General features: G+C 43.5%; 1 protein-coding gene across 1 annotated transcript in view; it reads right to left on the bottom strand.

Annotated features, from left to right (window-relative positions):
• Positions 1 to 17,538, bottom strand: part of LOC142741093 (disintegrin and metalloproteinase domain-containing protein 10-like) — a 115,732-nt gene that overhangs the window by 17,611 nt on the left and 80,583 nt on the right. Inside the window, exons 10-13 of the mRNA XM_075850492.1 lie at positions 6,866 to 7,037; positions 5,582 to 5,726; positions 4,709 to 4,892; positions 2,725 to 2,824 (exon numbers count right to left, since the gene is read on the bottom strand). Of these exons, the coding sequence (XP_075706607.1) occupies positions 2,725 to 2,824; positions 4,709 to 4,892; positions 5,582 to 5,726; positions 6,866 to 7,037 (601 nt within the window). The remainder of the gene's footprint in view (positions 1 to 2,724; positions 2,825 to 4,708; positions 4,893 to 5,581; positions 5,727 to 6,865; positions 7,038 to 17,538) is intronic.

Genomic DNA, 17,538 nt, shown 5'->3' with positions numbered 1-17,538 from the left:
AAACATCTGCCCATTGCTTGCAATGGGTCTTATGATGTTCTCTGCAGACGAGCTGTAATTTTACGAGTCGCTGTCAAAAGACGGCGCGTGAAATTACGCCCGCATCAAAGAAGTGCAGGACACTTCTTGGGACGTAATTGGAGCCGTTTTTCATTGACTCCAATGAAAACCAGCTCCAATTACGTCCGTAAAAAAGACGCAGCGAAAAACGTCTGAAATTCAGGAGCTGTTTTCTCCTGAAAACAGCTCCGTAATTTCAGACGTATTTGGCATTGTCATGTGCAAATACCCTTAGGGTATGTTCACACGCAGAGTCAAAAACTTCTCAAAATATGGAGCTGTTTTCAAGAGAAAACAGCTCCTGATTTTCAGACGTTTTTTGTGGCACTCGCGATTTTCACAGCATTTTTTACGGCCGTTTTTGGAGCTTTGTTCAATAGAGTCTATGGAAAACGGCTCCAAAAACTTCCCAAGAAGTGTCCTGCACTTCTTTTTCGCGGCCGTTTTTTTACGCGTAAAAAAACGCCGCGAAAAACGCTCCGTCTGCTTCTGATTTTTCGGCCGTTTTTCGGGCTTTTACGGCAGGGACCTAGCGGCAATGCTTGCAATCAAAAACATCTCTGATCGCAAGCATTTAACCCCTCAGATCCTGTGTCAGATGTGGCCACAGGCATCTGAGGGCTTTTTACTTCCACTTTCTATTTACCGGCACTCATCTTCTCCTGTGCGGTGAGATTGCGGGAGTCGGTATACTCCTATAGCAGCTGGGAGCCTTGTGAACGCTCCCAACCCTGCTATAGGAAGATTGCTATTGAAACCTGACTGTGGCAAGTCTCAATAGCAATACAATGACACTGCCATAGACTGCAATACTGTGATATTGCAGCCCATGGCATAAGCAATACAATGATTGCAGGCTCAAGCCCCCTGGGGGGTTAAAAAAGTAGTAATTAAAAATAATATTTATAAATGCAAATCACCCCCCTTTTCCTAGATCAAGTATAACAAAAAAACATAAACACATTAGGTATCCCCGTGTTTGAAATTGCACGAGTTATAAAAATATTTATCCAATATGGAGAAAAATGGCCGAATCGCAGTTTTTTTGCCACTTCAACCCCCCAAAAAAATTAATAAAAAGTGATTGAAATGGCAGACATTCCCAAAAATGGTATCAATAAAAACTATATATTTTCCCCTTACAAAAAGATGCCTGACACAGCTCTATGCGCAGAAATATAAAAAAAAGTTAGGAGGGTCACAATATGGCGATGCAAAAATTTTTTTGTTTCTTTCAACATTTTTTAAAGGTATTAAAACATAGCAAAAACTATATAAATTTGGTATCACCGTGATCGTACTGACCCGCAGAATAAGGCTTCATGCACACGACCGTGTACGTAATTACGACCCATAATTACAGGCAGCCGGCCATTTTTACAGGCCGTGCTCCTATTATGAGGGTATGTTCACACGGGCTATTTTTGGCCGTTTTTTCGGGCCTTAAACGGCCGAAAATTGGACGAAAAATCGGAAGCAGAATGCCTCCAAATCTGCCCATTGATTTTAATGGGAAAAAGTGCAGGTCACTTCTTGGGACGGTTTTGGAGCCGTTTTTCATAGACTCTATTGAAAACAGCTCCAAAAACGTCTGTAAAAAACGCTGGGAAAAATGCTGCGAAAATCGCGAGTGGCCTAAAAAACGTCTGAAAATCAGGAGCTGTTTTCCCTTGAAAACAGCTCCATATTTTCATATGTTTTTGAGTTTGTGTGTGAACATACTCTCATGCCCCATGCAATTGTAATTACGGACTGGCCCTTTCATTTCTACTTTATAATGGGAGCACGGCCGTAAAAACGTCCGGCAGCCCACGGCCGTCCACAGTTGGCCATGCCCGTAATTACAGGTGGCGATTACGGGCACAGTTGTGCGCATGAAGCCTAAAGTATAGGAGCACGGTCCGTAAAATAAAAAAATAGGACATGTCCTATTATTTTCGGCATGTTTCTACGGCACGAACACCCTCCCTTAGACATACAGGAAGGTATCCGTCGGCCATAGAAATGAATTACGGTCTGTAATTACGAGCGATTTTACGGTCGTGTCAATGGGGCCTAAAGGTAATGTGTAATTTCATCATTCTGAATATTTTTCCAGCTTCCCAGTACATTACACATAAAAATAAATACTACAATTAGAAAGTACAATTTGTCCCGTACAAAATGAAGCCCTCATATGGCTGTGTCAACGAAAAAATAAAAAAGCTATGACTTTTTGAAAGCTGGTAGGAAAAAACGAAAGCATACAAATGAAAATTAGTCTGGTCCTGAAAGGGTTCAGTCGCAAAAAAATTCTGAAACTATATCTCCCACGTGTGACTGCACCCATAATAAGCTCAAAACGCAGGCTAAAATGTCCTGCTGACCTGACGGATTCGGGTATCAACACAGGATACAGCTTCTATGTATCCAAGATAAATAGAAGCTGTATCTGAAAAATTTAAAATAATTTTTATTAAAAACCAGTTACAGTGGCCACTAGAATACATTGTTTTGGTAAAAAATAAAAAAAAAAGACTCCATGACATTATATTTTTACTGCTTTTATGGATAAACGGCAAACCCAGTTTTGCACAGATTCCATAAACATTAAAACTATATACTGTACACAGTATTTTTATTTTGATGGACCCTGAAGATCTTTTTCTTTAGTGCATTGTTTACCTGGCCTTTGACAGCACAGCTGGCACATTTTGTACAGGGATTGAGTATCACAATCACATTGCTCTAAACCATATTTTGTACAAACTGATTGCTGACACATCTGAAAAAAGAAAAAGAAAAAAACACATACATATGATGTATTATGAATAACACAGTGTACTTGCTTCAAAACATTCTTAAAGCCTAGTTTTTCTTAAAGCATGAGAATTCAGCGGTCACTCTAGATAATCCCAGAATACCCCTGCCCCCTATGTCACACTCAGGGCTTATTTAGACGAACGTGTAATACGTCCGTGCAACGCGCGTGATTTTCACACGTGTCGCACGGACCTATGCTAGTCTATGGGGCATTGCAGACTGTCAGTGATTTTTGCGCAGCGTGAGTCCGCTGCGTAGAACTCACGACAGGTCCTATATTTCTGAGTTTTTCGCGCATCACGCACCCATTGAAGTCAATGGGTACGTGAAAATCACGCACACCACACGAAAGCACTTCCGTGGGATGTGCGTGATTCGCGCAACAGCAGTCAAAAATATGTTTGCAAACGGAAAAGCACCACGTTTTCCGTTTGCAAACATATTTTTGACTTTTCTGTTTACAAACATCCAAACAGCGTCATAATGATGGGGACTGCGCGAAAATCACGCAGCCGCACATCCTATGTGATGCCACACGGAGCTGTTAAGTGCCTTTTGCGCACGCAAAACGCTGCGTTTTTTGCGCACGCAAAACGCTGCGTTTTTTGCGTGCGCAAAAACGCACATGCTCTTGTAAATCCGCCCTCACAAAGGTCAAATAAGCAAAGATCTGGAGAGCTGTTAAGTAGGGTCCCTACACTGCCCAGCTGGTGGTCATCAAAAAATTTATTTCTGTGGATAACAAAACACAGCTCTCTATCCCTCAGCAGACCTTTGTGAATCTGACATAGAGGAGTAAAAGGTGAAGTTCAATCAAAACCAGAAAAATTCAGCGTTTGACTGCAGTAGAGTTAGGCCGGATTCACACGAGCGTGTTCGGTCAGTGATATTAGGACCGTATGTCAGCAGTATTTCCCGGACCGAAAACACTTCAGGGAGCCGTGCTCCTAGCATCATAGTTATCTATGACGCTAGGAGACCCTGCCTCGCTGTGGGAAAACTGTCCTGAACTGTAATCATGTTTTCAGTACGGGACAGTTTTCCCGCATCGAGGCAGGGACTCCTGGCATTGTTCCTCCCTAATCCCTAAATACTGCCGACATACAGTCCATATATCACGGACCGAAAATGCTTGTCTGAATCCTGCCTTAAACTTTAGGGCCTTGTTCATACATTGAAAAATTCACGCTGATTCTGATGCGTTTTCTGCATCGGAATCAGTGTGAATTACGCCTCTAAAAAGCCTCCCATTATGTTAATGAAAAAACACCCCGTTGTTCATAGAGGTTTAAATTTTCATCAGGTGGAATTGCAAAACACCTTGCTAAAAAAAATGACACTTTTTGACATGGTTTCCACAGCATATTCCACCGCAAAAACAGCGTAGTGTAGCCACAAACAGATTATCCACATTAAATGAGGCATCTGCGTGCAGAAACGCGGCTGTTTATACTGCAAAACCGCAGCAGAAAACTGAGGGTCAGCCTCGGATTTCTGCAGCGGAATCTCATCCAACCCGCTCTTATGGCGCGGCAATACCTTAACCAAGATGGCATTCGGGCCGTTTCTCTAGGCACTGTTAATTTAAAAAAAACAGCAGTAGCCATTATTACCTGTACTTGCCAATTGCAAGGAATACAGTAAGACATGACACAAAATATACATTTGTTGCAACAAAACAAGTCTTCTTCTTGGTTTTTTAGTGACCATTTCAGAATGAAGAGTCACTTCCACGTTCTTGTGGAAGGTGGATTTAAGGATATAGAATTCATTCTGAAACCTGACATAATTTCAGCCCAATGTTTCTTCTTGGAAATGGAGGGATTATACTCAAAAGATTACTTACCCCATTCAGACATATTCTTGTTCCTGTGTTGCACAAGGTGTAGTTGCTTTTTGGAGTAGATATTGGACATATAGACTTTTCCCCTGTGCAGTAACTTTTAAACGTACATTCAGCTTCCTCTCGACAAAGTTCTCCTTTTGACTTATATGAGCAAGAGCTATTACAGCACTGTCCTTGACTGGGACTAAAACAGTTATAAAAAAAGGTTGATGTAAAAGTCCACTCAGATATATACTAACATTGTGATTTGATATTCATTATTGGGGTATGTTCACACGGCTTATTTTCAGCAGTTTCTCGGGCCGTAAACTCCCCCAAAAATGTCTGAAAATACGGAAGCTGAAAGCCTCCAAACATCTGCCCATTGATTTCAATGGAAAAAACGCGTTTCGTTCCGACGGGGCATTTTTTTACGTGGCTGTTTGAAAAATCGGTGCGTAAAAGAACGCCCCATAAAAGAAGTGCATGTCACTTCTTGAGCCGTTTTTGGAGCCGTTTTTCATTGTCTCAATAGAAAAACAGCTCCAAAAACGTCAGTAAAAAACGCATCATAAAACACTTTATGCTTTAAAAATGGCTCAAAATCCGAGGCTGTTTTCCCTTGAAAACAGCTCCGTATTTTACAGCCATTTTTAGTTTAGTGTGTGAACATACCCTGGATATGGCGAAGGAGGGAGATGCAGGTGTTACCTCGAAATAAGTGCAGAGAGATAAAATATATTGAAATACATAGTTCTCCACACATGGCCCAATATCTCTCTTTTTTTTTTTACTAGAATGACAACACCTCATAGAGAGTATCGTGTCAGGGTATGTTTATGCAGGTTAGATTTTTATCTGGTCTCACAATTTGAAATGTAAAACATAACATACCTGCATTGTTTCCCAGGCTTTAATTTACATTGCAAACCTTCTCCTGCATTGACACCATAACAACACAGGTCATTGTCCTTAACACCTACATCACATTGTTCCCCATCTTCTACTATTTGATTGCCACATGTTGGCCGTCCACTCTCTGAAAAAATTTGCACATAATCACAGATTTGATATCTTAAATTACCGGGGTTTTTTTCATGTGAAATTTCATACTGATTGTGATTGGTAGAGAGGCCCTTTATTCTACTGATCTGTTGGGTCCCAGATCAGCAGGTATTAAGAGGGTTTTCCCATCAGGGACATTTATGACATATCCACAGGATATGTCATAAATGTCAAATAGATTTCTCTAGAACAAGAGTTCTAGAGAACAAGAGTTTAGCAACAAGTTAAAAAACATGTTAAAATGCAGAAGATCCAGACAGAAATAACTGTCTGTGTCTATACAATAGTAGTGCTACAACAAAACCACAAGGCCTTAAAACATTTATGTAATCTCCAAAAATACAATGCAAATGCTTACATAGTATGAAACACTAGGCAGACATGCAGGTGTTTATATGGAAAACGCTAGGCAAATAACCATGATGTTGCACATTATATGCAAAAAAGTAGGAGTAATTACATGGAAGGAAGAAGTATAGGATCTAAGGTAAGATCACCTATAAGTGTTCTAATGCAATAAAGCAGAGGCCCTCATTAGTAAGATGTTGGGTCATGAGGAAGAAAGACCCAATTTTGGGACATTAAGCCCCACGATTATAGCTAATGGATAATGATGTCTTACCCATTGGTGTGGTGAAGGTATGCCAGATAAGCGCCCGACACCTTGTGGTGTTGTTGTAGCACTAGTATTGTATAGCCACAGACAGTTATTTCTGTCTGGATCTTCTGAATTTTATCATGTTTTTTAGCTTGTTGCTATAATAAAGATTTATAATAAAGATTTTTTTCTACTTTCAATAGTTAATTACTCCTCGTCCTCTTGTTTTTGCATATGACTTTGTTGGAGTTTCTATTCTTGGTTACCAATAATTATTTTGGAGGTGTAGTGCCATACATACTTCTGGGGAGCACCTAGCCGCGGTACTTTGTCCTGTGAGACTTATGTTTATGCTGTTTTCGTAACTGCCATAAAGTACTTTTGGACTTACGGAAACAGATTAGCTCATCATGCTATGCTGTTTTCTTCTTCATGGTCGGATATCACACGAGTCAGCCGGAGAACAGAGCGTTAGAACGGGGTTTAGGAAGGCCATGAGATTATCATTTACTTACCAACAAAACACTTGTCCTTTTTTACTTTCAAAAGATACCCTATGTAATGAATTGAACAAAGAGACAACTTGTCATTATTGTACTGATTTCCATCCATGGCATATGGAAACATCAAATAATTTCCTTTGGGACTGGCAACAGTAAAGTTTGCACATTCGTTGCTTTTGTCATGCTGAAAGAAAAACAAATAATGAATGCTACTTGGTAGAAGACATTGTATAATTTGCATTAGAAATGTTATATAGAGTGTCAGCAAATTGCCGCTTCTCCTTGCTACTAGGATCTCTTCCCATTTTTGGTTAACCCCTTTTTGACTGCCCACTGTCTATTGACGGTAGACAGTGTAGGTTCCAAGAAAAGTCTTATGAGCACTACAGTGAGATCTCATGCTATAAGCAGAACTTGTTACTAACAGCTCCTGTAATTAGAGCAGCATCCTGAATACGGCCAGGATCTGAGGTTCCTCTGATCCAGGCCATTTTACCCTTTGATTGCCCTTATTCGATTGTATCATTAGGATTTCCAGGAGACCCAATCAGAGACTAGGGAACCCTTTGCAGTAAGCCCTAGGGACCTAGAAAGGACACTAGGGCTGTCTATTCTGTAAGCCTGCTGTTAGGCCACACTATGTGTTGCCCTAACAGCAGTTGGTGTCATAGTGACACAGTGTAATGTAATAGCATCCAGGAGTATGCTAATAAATAATAAGTTTAAATTAAAGTTGTTAAAAAGTTATCCCGTCATGGCATTAAAATAAAAAAGAGATTATTTTCTTATTCTAAAATATATTTTATTGGCCATACATTACATTAAAAAAAACAAACCTACACATAAAAGGTATGCACATGACCGTAGGAATTACTTTAAGAGGGCATTTAGCGTGAAACGTGAAATGTAAAACAATGCCTCATACAGCCATGTCAGTAAAAAAAATATAACAGTTGTGGGTGCTGAAAGTCATGAAGGAAAAAACTAAAAAAGATTACCTGGTCATTAAAGACTATGCACTTTTTATGATATAGCTTCTATTTATCCTGTATACAAAAAAGCTATATCATTCTCTCTCAGCCGAAATCCCTAACACACAGGATCCACCTAATATCAATCACATTTAAGTTGTGATCAATATGAGATGGATCCTGTGACACACAGGACCTGCTCTCAGCCAAGCCCTCATCTGAACTGATGGAATCGGCTAAGAGAGAAGCATGCAGCTTCTATGTATAACAGGATAAATAGAAGCTGTAAAAAGTAAAACAATTTTTAAAAAAGACATTAAATACACAAAGCACATTGATTAATAAGAAAAAAAAAGTCCATCTAAAAGGTGTTCATAGCCTTTAACCTCTTAAGGACACAGCCTCTTTTGGTTTTGTGGACACAGCGTATTTATTAATTTAGAATCTTTATGTGGTAATAACTTTGTAGTGCATTTATTTATTTCTTTAAGTGATTCTGAGATTGTTTTCTCGCGACACATTGTACTTTATGTTAGTTGTAAAATTTGGTCGATACATTTAGTGTTTGTGAAAAACACCAATATTTTGAGAAGATTTGCAAAAATGTTCATTTTTCTAAATGTAAATGTATTTGCTTGTAAGACAGATAGTAATATCACACAAAACAGTTACTAATTAACATTTCCCATATGTCTACTTTATGTTGGCATTGTTTTTTGAACGTCCTTCTATTTTGATAGAAAGTTATAAAGGCTTATAACTTTAGCAGCAATTTCCCACATTTTCAAGAACTTTCCAAAGCCTACTTTTTTATGGACCCGTTCACCTCTGAAGTTGCTTTGAGGGCCTTATATATTAGAAACTCCCCATAAATCAACCCATTTTAAAAACTAAAAATTACATAAAATTACGTTTTAGCTTTAGATTTTCATTAGGAATAAAGGAGAAAAGCGCCCTAACATTTGAAAAGCAATTTCTCCAGAGTGCAGTAATACCCTATATGTGGTCAACTGCTGTTTTGACACACGGCAGGGCTCAGAAAGGAAGGAGCGCAATTGGGCTATTGGAACTCAAATTTTGATGGAATGGTTTTTGGGTGCCATGTCGCATTTGCAAAGCCCCTAAAAGACCAAAACAGTGGAAATCCCCCTAAATTACTCCATTTACGAAACTACACCACTCAAGGAATTCACCTTAGTTATACTAAACATTTTAACCCCACAGGGTTTTTGCAGAATCCATTTGAATTGGGCTGTGAAAATGAAAATCTTCATTTTTTCCAATAAAACGTAGACTTATTTAATTTCCACAGACGATTAACCTCTTCCCACGCCATGATGCAACTGTATGTCCTGGCAAGGGGTTACTTCCACTGTTTCCGGCCGGTAATTAACCCCTTTAATGTAGGAGGTGCCGATGGTTGGCATGGCAACTGGAGGTCAGACAATGGCCTCCGGCTGGACCTCATAGACTTCCTGTCAGAGTGACTGTAACAGTTACACTACAGTGCTACAGGTCTTCAAGTCCCCTAGTGGGACAAAAAGAAAAGTAAAAAAAGTTAATAAAAATGTTTTATAAAAGAGTAAAAATAAAAGTTCTAAGTTAAAAAAACAAAATCTGCTTATTTTCCTATAATAAGTCTTTTATTATAGGAAAACATGAAAATGTTTAAAAAAAGTACACATATTTGGTATCACCACGTTCATAACGACCCAAACTATAAAGCTATAATGTGTTTTTTCCTGCACAGTGAACACCGGAAAAAAAACAACTATGCCAGAATCGTTATTTTTTGGTCACCACCCCTCCCAAAATATAGAATAAAAAGTGATAAAAAACTTGCATGTACCCCAAAATAGTACCAATAAAAACTACAACCTGTCCAGCAAAAAACAAGTCCTTACACAGCTTTTTTGATTGAAAAATAAAAAATGTATGGCTCTCAGAATATGGTGACACAGAAAATAAATGTTGTTTTATAAAAAGTTTTTTTTTTTGTGCAAACGCTGCAAAACATAAAAAAAACTATATACATGGTATGACCGTAATCATATCAACCCGCAGAATAAAGTAAAAATTACATTTATAGTGCACAGTGAACACTGTAAAAAAATAAAAATAAAAAACATTGTCAGAATTGCTTGTTTTTGTTCACCTTGCTACCTTGCTTGACAATAAATGGAATAAAAAGTGATTAACAAATCGCATCTACCTCAAAAAGGTACCAATGAAAACTACAGATTGTCCCACAACAAATAAGCCCTCACACAGCTCCGGTGAAGAAAAAATAAAGAAGTTCTGGCTCTCAGAATATGGCGATGCAAAATGTGCAGAGTATTCCAAAAGCGGATAAGATTGGGCACCATTTATCAATGCGACACCGGCCACATATCTGCGGATTATTATTTATTTACTCCATTATTATACCCTCTTATTATACCCTGATGTACCCCGCACAGATTACATATTCCCCCACATTATAAACTGAAACGCCAGTAATACCCCAAACAGAACTACTACCAAGCAAAATCTGCACTCCAAAAGCCAATGGCGCTCCCTCAATTCTGAGCCCTACAGCATGCCCAAACAGTAGTTTATGTCCACATATATGGCATTGCCATACCCGGGAGAACCCGCTTAACATTTTATGAGGTATTTGTCTTCAGTGGCACAAACTGGGCACAACATATTGTGCACTAAAATGGCATATCAGATGAAAATTGGGATTTTCACTTTGCACCATCCACTGCGCATTAACCCCTTCGCGCACCATGACGTAATAGCACGTCGTGGTGTGGGAGATGATGAATGAAGCAGGCTCACGTGCTGTGTATTACAGCTGACACCCGGGACTAAAGGACAGGAACAGCAATCACGCTGTTACAGAAGCCTGTAAAAATGACAATATACTGCAATCAGGGCCGGATTATCATTGGTGCTCCTGGAGCACCTGCTCCAGGCCCCAGTCATTGATTGGCTCAGGGGGGCCCCAGGCATATTTTTTATATTTTTGCATCTTAACTTCAAAACTGCTGCAAATTAAGCAGGATTTGTGCATAACTGTATTGTCTCTAGATGTCTCCATGCATTTACAAAAAAAAAACCTGCTGCGTTTCTGTCGCAAATGACTCCAAAACAGCAACTAGGAGAGGAGTAGGACCTTTGGTGACATCCTAGTCACATGACAAAGGTTCTAAACCACTGAGGAGGATAGTCAAGTGATAGAAGGTAGAATGGAGGTCAGGTGACCTCAGAAAGGGGAGGGTGTAACTCCTAATGCATCTCTATGCAGGGAGAAAAGATACAAGAGAGTGAGGTGGAAGGTAATGAGTGGTCTGAAAAGGAGATGGAGCAGTGTGTGAGGAGGGGGGTACATATGGAGCAGTGTGTGAGGAGGTGGGTACATGGGGAGCAGTGTATGTGAGGAGGGGGTGTACATGGGGAGCAGTGTGTGAGAAGGGGGTACATGGGGAGCAGTGTATGTGAGGTAGGGGTGTACATGGGGAGCAGTGTGTGAGGAGGGGGTACATGGGGAGCAGTGTGTGAGGAGGGGGTACATAGGGAGCAGTGTTTGAGGAGGGGGGTACATGGAGAGCAGTGTATGTGAGGAGGGGGGTACATAGGGAGCAGTGTGTGAGGAGGGGGTGTACATGGGGAGCAGTGTATGTGAGGGGGGTACATGGAGAGCAATGTATTTGAGGAGGGGGGTACATGGGGAGCAGTATGTGAGGAGGGGGTGTACATGGGGAGCAGCGTATGTGAGGAGGGGGGGTACATGGAGAGCAGTGTATGTGAGGAGGGGGTCACATTAGGAGCAGTGTGTGAGGAGGGGGGTACATGGGGAGCAGTGTGTGAGGAGGAGGGTACCTGTGCTGCAGTGTATGTGAGGAGCCGTTGTACATGGGTAGCAGTGTGTGAGGAGGGGGGTACATGGGGAGCAGTGTGTGAGGAGGGGGGTACATGGGGAGCAGTGTATGTGAGGTGGGTGTGTACATGGGGAGCAGTGTGTGTGAGGAGGGGGTACATGGGGAGCAGTGTGTGAGGAGGGAGGTACATGGAGAGCAGTGTGTGAGGAGGGGGGTACTTGGAGAGCAGTGTATGTGAGGAGGGGGTACATGGGGAGCAGTTTATGTGAGGAGGGGGTGTACATGGGGAGCAATATGTGAGGAGGGGGGAACATGGGGAGCAGTGTTTTTGAGGAGGGGTGTACATGGGGAGCAGTGTGTGTGAGGAGGAGGTACAGGGGGGGGCAGTGTGTGAGGAGGGGATACATGGGGAGCAGTGTGTGAGGAGGGGGTACATGGGGAGCAGTGTGTGAGGAGGGGGGTACATGGGGAGCAATATGTGATGATGGGGTGTACATGGGGAGTAGTGTGTGTGAGGAGTAGGTACATGGGGAGCAGTGTATGTGAGGAGGGGGTACATGGGGAGCAGTGTGTGAGGAGGGGCTCTACATGGGGAGCAGTGTGTGAGGAGGGGGTACATGGGGAGCAGTGTATGTGAAGAGGGGGTAAATGGGGAGCAGTGTGTGAGGAGGGGGGTACATGGGGAGCAGTGTGTGAGGAGGGGGGTACATGGGGAGCAGTGTGTAAGGAGGGGGTACATGGGGAGCAGTGTGTGAGGAGGGGTACATGAGGAGCAGTGTGTGAGGAGGGGGTACATGGGGAGCAGTGTGTGAGGAGGGGGTGTACATGGGGAGCAGTGTGTGAGAAGGGGGGTACATGGGGAGCAGTGTATGTGAAGAGGGGGTAAATCGGGAGCAGTGTGTGAGGAGGGGGGTACATGGGGAGCAGTGTGTGAGGAGGGGGGTACATGGGGAGCAGTGTGTGAGGAGGGTGTATATAGGGTGCAGTGTGTGAGGGGGGGTACATGGGGAGCAGTGTGTGAGAAGGGGGGTACATGGGGAGCATTGTGTGAGGAGGGGGATACATGGGGAGCAGTGTGTGAGGAGGGGGTACATGGGAGCAGTGTGTGAGGAGGGGGGTACATGGGGAGCAGTGTATGTGAGGTGGGTGTGTACATGGGGAGCAGTGTGTGTGAGGAGGGAGTACATGGGGAACAGTGTGTGAGGAGGGAGGTACATGGAGAGCAGTGTGTGAGGAGGGGGGTACTTGGAGAGCAGTGTATGTGAGGAGGGGGTACATGGGAAGCAGTGTGTGAGGAGGGGGGTACATGGGGAGCAGTTTATGTGAGGAGGGGGTGTACATGGGGAGCAATATGTGAGGAGGGGGTACATGGGGAGCAGTGTTTTTGAGGAGGGGTGTACATGGGGAGCAGTGTGTGAGGAGGAGGTACAGGGGGGGGCAGTGTGTGAGAAGGGGATACATGGGGAGCAGTGTGTGAGGAGGGGGTACATGGGGAGCAGTGTGTGAGGAGGGTAGTACATGGGGAGCAATATGTGATGATGGGGTGTACATGGGGAGTAGTGTGTGTGAGGAGTAGGTACATGGGGAGCAGTGTATGTGAGGAGGGGGTACATGGGGAGCAGTGTGTGAGGAGGGGCTCTACATGGGGAGCAGTGTGTGAGGAGGGGGTACATGGGGAGCAGTGTATGTGAAGAGGGGGTAAATGGGGAGCAGTGTGTGAGGAGGGGGGTACATGGGGAGCAGTGTGTGAGGAGGGGGTACATGGGGAGCAGTGTGTAAGGAGGGGGTACATGGGGAGCAGTGTGTGAGGAGGGGTACATGAGGAGCAGTGTGTGAGGAGGGGGTACATGGGGAGCAGTGTGTGAGGAGGGGGTGTACATGGGGAGCAGTGTGTGAGAAGGGGGGTACATGGGGAGCAGTGTGAGGGGGTACATGGGGAGCAGTGTGAGGGGGTACATGGGGAGCAGTGTGTGAGGAGGGGGGTAAATGGGGACCAGTGTTTGAGGATGGGGGTATATGGGGAGCAGTGTGTGAGGAGGGTGTATATAGGGAGCAGTGTGTGAGGGGGGGTACATGGGGAGCAGTGTGTGAGAAGGGGGGTACATGGGGAGCATTGTGTGAGGAGGGGGATACATGGGGAGCAGTGTGTGAGGAGGGGGTACATGGGAGCAGTGTGTGAGGAGGGGGGTATATGGGAAGCATTGTGTGAGGAGGGTGGTACATGGGCAGAAGTCTGGAGACGGGGGCATGAGCTGCAGTCTGGGGGGCACTGGAGGTACATGGGAAGCTGTGGGATACTTGTTTAGTGATGTGTTATAAGTAGTGCTTATGTGGTGAAGTGTATTTTCCCGCTGTGTGTGAGACATGTGAGTGGTAAATAGGGAGGTCTAATCTGAGGATCTAATATTTAGGTGTCTTTTTGCGGGTCTGAATATTTAGGGGACAGAATTAATTTTTGAAAGAGGACCTGTCACCAGGTCCTAACTATCCATTTACATATATTACCTTTACCCCGCTCCCTCCCTGTTTCCAGTTCGAGGCAGCTTAGAACAAATGCGTTTGATTAGAAGACTTCTCCCTGCGTGGTGTCACTGGACAAGGCTTGTCAAAAGCTAGTTCGCTCTGATTGGACAGTGTCAGAGGCTGTGAAGATGGCTCCACCCAGGGAGATTCACTGTAGTTCACGCCTTATTGGCTAACTACAGTGAATTACCATATTGGGCGCCTAAAGTACGGAGCATCATTACTCAGGACAGGTCCCCTTTAAGTCTAGTCTGGGATTAAATTAGTGGTCCAGTCTTGGGGTCTGATTTTATTTTGAAATATGATCAGGGGTCTGGATTAATTTTGTAGAACTGCTGGGTCAAAAATGTCTCGGCAGCAAATCTGCAGTCATCAGGAGATAACGTTACAGCGGCCTGGACCTGATGAAGTAGAAAAGTAGAGAGAACGCCTGAGAAAAAAACATCACCTGTTAGTCAGAGGCGTAGCTAGGTTCTCCAGCACCCGGGGCAAAGATTCAGTTTGGCGCCCCCCCCCCAACCTCTTTCCTGACATCTCCTTCCCCCTCGCCGTGTTTGTTTTCTCTACCAATTAATGACGTGTAATTTCTTTTTTCACATTTCTATTTATGTAACGCGAGCATAAAAACATTTGAACATTTTACAAGCAATATAGTTCTATACACATCACCAGAATAATGCTCAGTACATAAATACAGCCCCAGAACCAAGCTCAATACATGTATACAGCACCAGAACCAAGCTCAGTACATATATACAGCACCAGCACAAAAACAGATCAATTTAGTGCAACCCCTGCTGTACAGGTTTGTACGGCGTAAAACTACAGCCCCCAACATGGCCCGAACAATGGTAAGGATATGCGGGAAGTTGCTGTTTCACAAAAAATAAATCCTATCATAATCATACCACCCATCATCTCGCTGCAGATCATACAGTGACTACTTTACTGATTAGAGGCAGAATAAGCATCTACATTAAGTGACTCACCGGAGACGTCTCAGATTCTAGTTCTTTTTCTCCATCCGGTCTAGACCTCTATGATGACTTCTCCCGGTCACAGACCATTTCTGCAGTGTGCCGCTCAGATGTCTTCAGCTTCTCACTTTTCCAACATTTCCACACCTATATATAAAGATAAAGTTATCATTATACCACACACTACGCCCCTAAATATAATAGCCCCATACACTGCACCTCTAATTATAATGTCCCACACACACACACACACACACACACACACACACACTGTGCCCCCTGTAGATAGTGTCTGCCATAGAGACCCGTGTATATAGTGTCCCACAAATAACTCCCCCTATAGTGCTCCACATATAGCCCAACCCTGTATATAGCCCCCTGTAGATATAGCCCACCCCTGTATATAGTGCTCCACAGATAGCCCACCCCTGTATATAGCCCCCTGTAGATATAGCCCAGCCCTGTATATAGTGCTCCACGTATAGCCCACCCCTGTATATAGCCCCCTGTAGATATAGCCCACCCCTGTATATAGTGATCCACAGATAGCCCACCCCTGTATATAGCCCCCGGGAGATATAGCCCACCCCTGTATATAGTGCTCCACATATAGTCCACCCCTGTATATAGTGTTTCACAGATAGCCCACCCCTGTATATAGCCCCCCTATACATATGGTCCACCCCTGTATATAGTGCTCCACTAGATAGTCCACCCCTGTACATAGTGCTCCACAGATAGCCCACCCCTGTATATACTATATACAGGGGTGGGCTATCTGTGGAGCACTATATACAGGGGTGGACTATATGTGCAGGGGAGCTATATACAGGGGTGGACTTTCTGTGGAGCACTATAGGGGGAGCTATTTGTGGGATATTATATACAGGGGTGGGCTATATCTACAGGGGGCTAAATCTACAGGGGTGGGCGATCTATGGAGCACTACATACAGGGGTGGGCTATACAGTGAAGGAAATAAGTATTTGATCCCTTGCTGATTTTGTAAGTTTGCCCACTGTCAAAGTCATGAACAGTCTAGAATTTTGAGAGATAGATTATATATTTTAAAAAAAACAGAAAATCACATTGTCAAAATTATATATATTTATTTGCATTGTGCACAGAGAAATAAGTATTTGATACTCTACCAACCATTAAGAGTTCAGCCTCCTCCAGACGAGTTACACGTTCCAAATCAACTTGGTGCCTGCATTAAAGACAGCTGTCTTACATGGTCACCTGTATAAAAGACTCCTGTCCACAGACTCAATTAATCAGTCTGATTCTAACCTCTACAACATGGGCAAGACCAAAGAGCTTTCTAAGGATGTCAGGGACAAGATCATAGTCCTGCACAAGGCTGGAATGGGCTACAAAACCATAAGTAAGATGCTGGGTGAGAAGGAGACAACTGTTGGTGCAATAGTAAGAAAATGGAAGACATACAAAATTACTGTCAATCGACATCGATCTGGGGCTCCATGCAAAATCTCACCTCGTGGGGTATCCTTGATCCTGAGGAAGGTGAGAGCTCAGCCGAAAACTACACGGGGGGAACTTGTTAATGATCTCAAGGCAGCTGGGACCACAGTTACCAAGAAAACCTTTGGTAACACATTACGCCGTAATGGATTAAAATCCTGCAGTGCCAACAAGGTCCCCCTGCTCAAGAAGGCACATGTACAGGCCCGTTTGAAGTTTGCAAATGAACATCTGGATGATTCTGAGAGTGATTGGGAGAAGGTGCTGTGGTCAGATGAGACTAAAATTGAGCTCTTTCGCATTAACTCAACTCGCCTTGTTTGCAGGAAGAAAAATGCTGCCTATGACCCAAAGAACACCGTCCCCACTGTCAAGCATGGAGGTGGAAACATTATGTTTTGGGGGTGTTTCTCTGCTAAGGGCACAGGACTACTTCACCGCATCAATGGTAGAATGGATGGAGCCATGTACCGTCAAATCCTGAGTGACAACCTCCTTCCCTCCAGCAGGACATTAAAAATGGCTCGTGGCTGGGTCTTCCAGCACGACAATGACCAGAAACATACAGCCAAGGCAACAAAGGAGTGGCTCAAAAAGAAGCACATTAAGGTCATGGAGTGGCCTAGCCAGTCTTCAGACCTTAATCCCATCGAAAACTTATGGAGGGAGCTGAAGATCCGAGTTGCCAAGCGACAGCCTCAAAATCTTAATGATTTACAGATGATCTGCAAAGAGGTGTGGGCCAAAATTCCATCTAACATGTCTGCAAACCTCATCATCAACTACAAAAAAACATCTGACTGCTGTGCTTGCCAACAAGGGTTTTGCCACCAAGTATTAAGTCTTGTTTGCCAATGGGATCA

This window comes from Rhinoderma darwinii, chromosome 1 (genome assembly GCF_050947455.1).
Source record: "Rhinoderma darwinii isolate aRhiDar2 chromosome 1, aRhiDar2.hap1, whole genome shotgun sequence".
Classification (NCBI taxonomy): Eukaryota; Metazoa; Chordata; class Amphibia; order Anura; family Rhinodermatidae; genus Rhinoderma; species Rhinoderma darwinii.
This window is presented reverse-complemented; position numbering and strand designations above follow the sequence as displayed.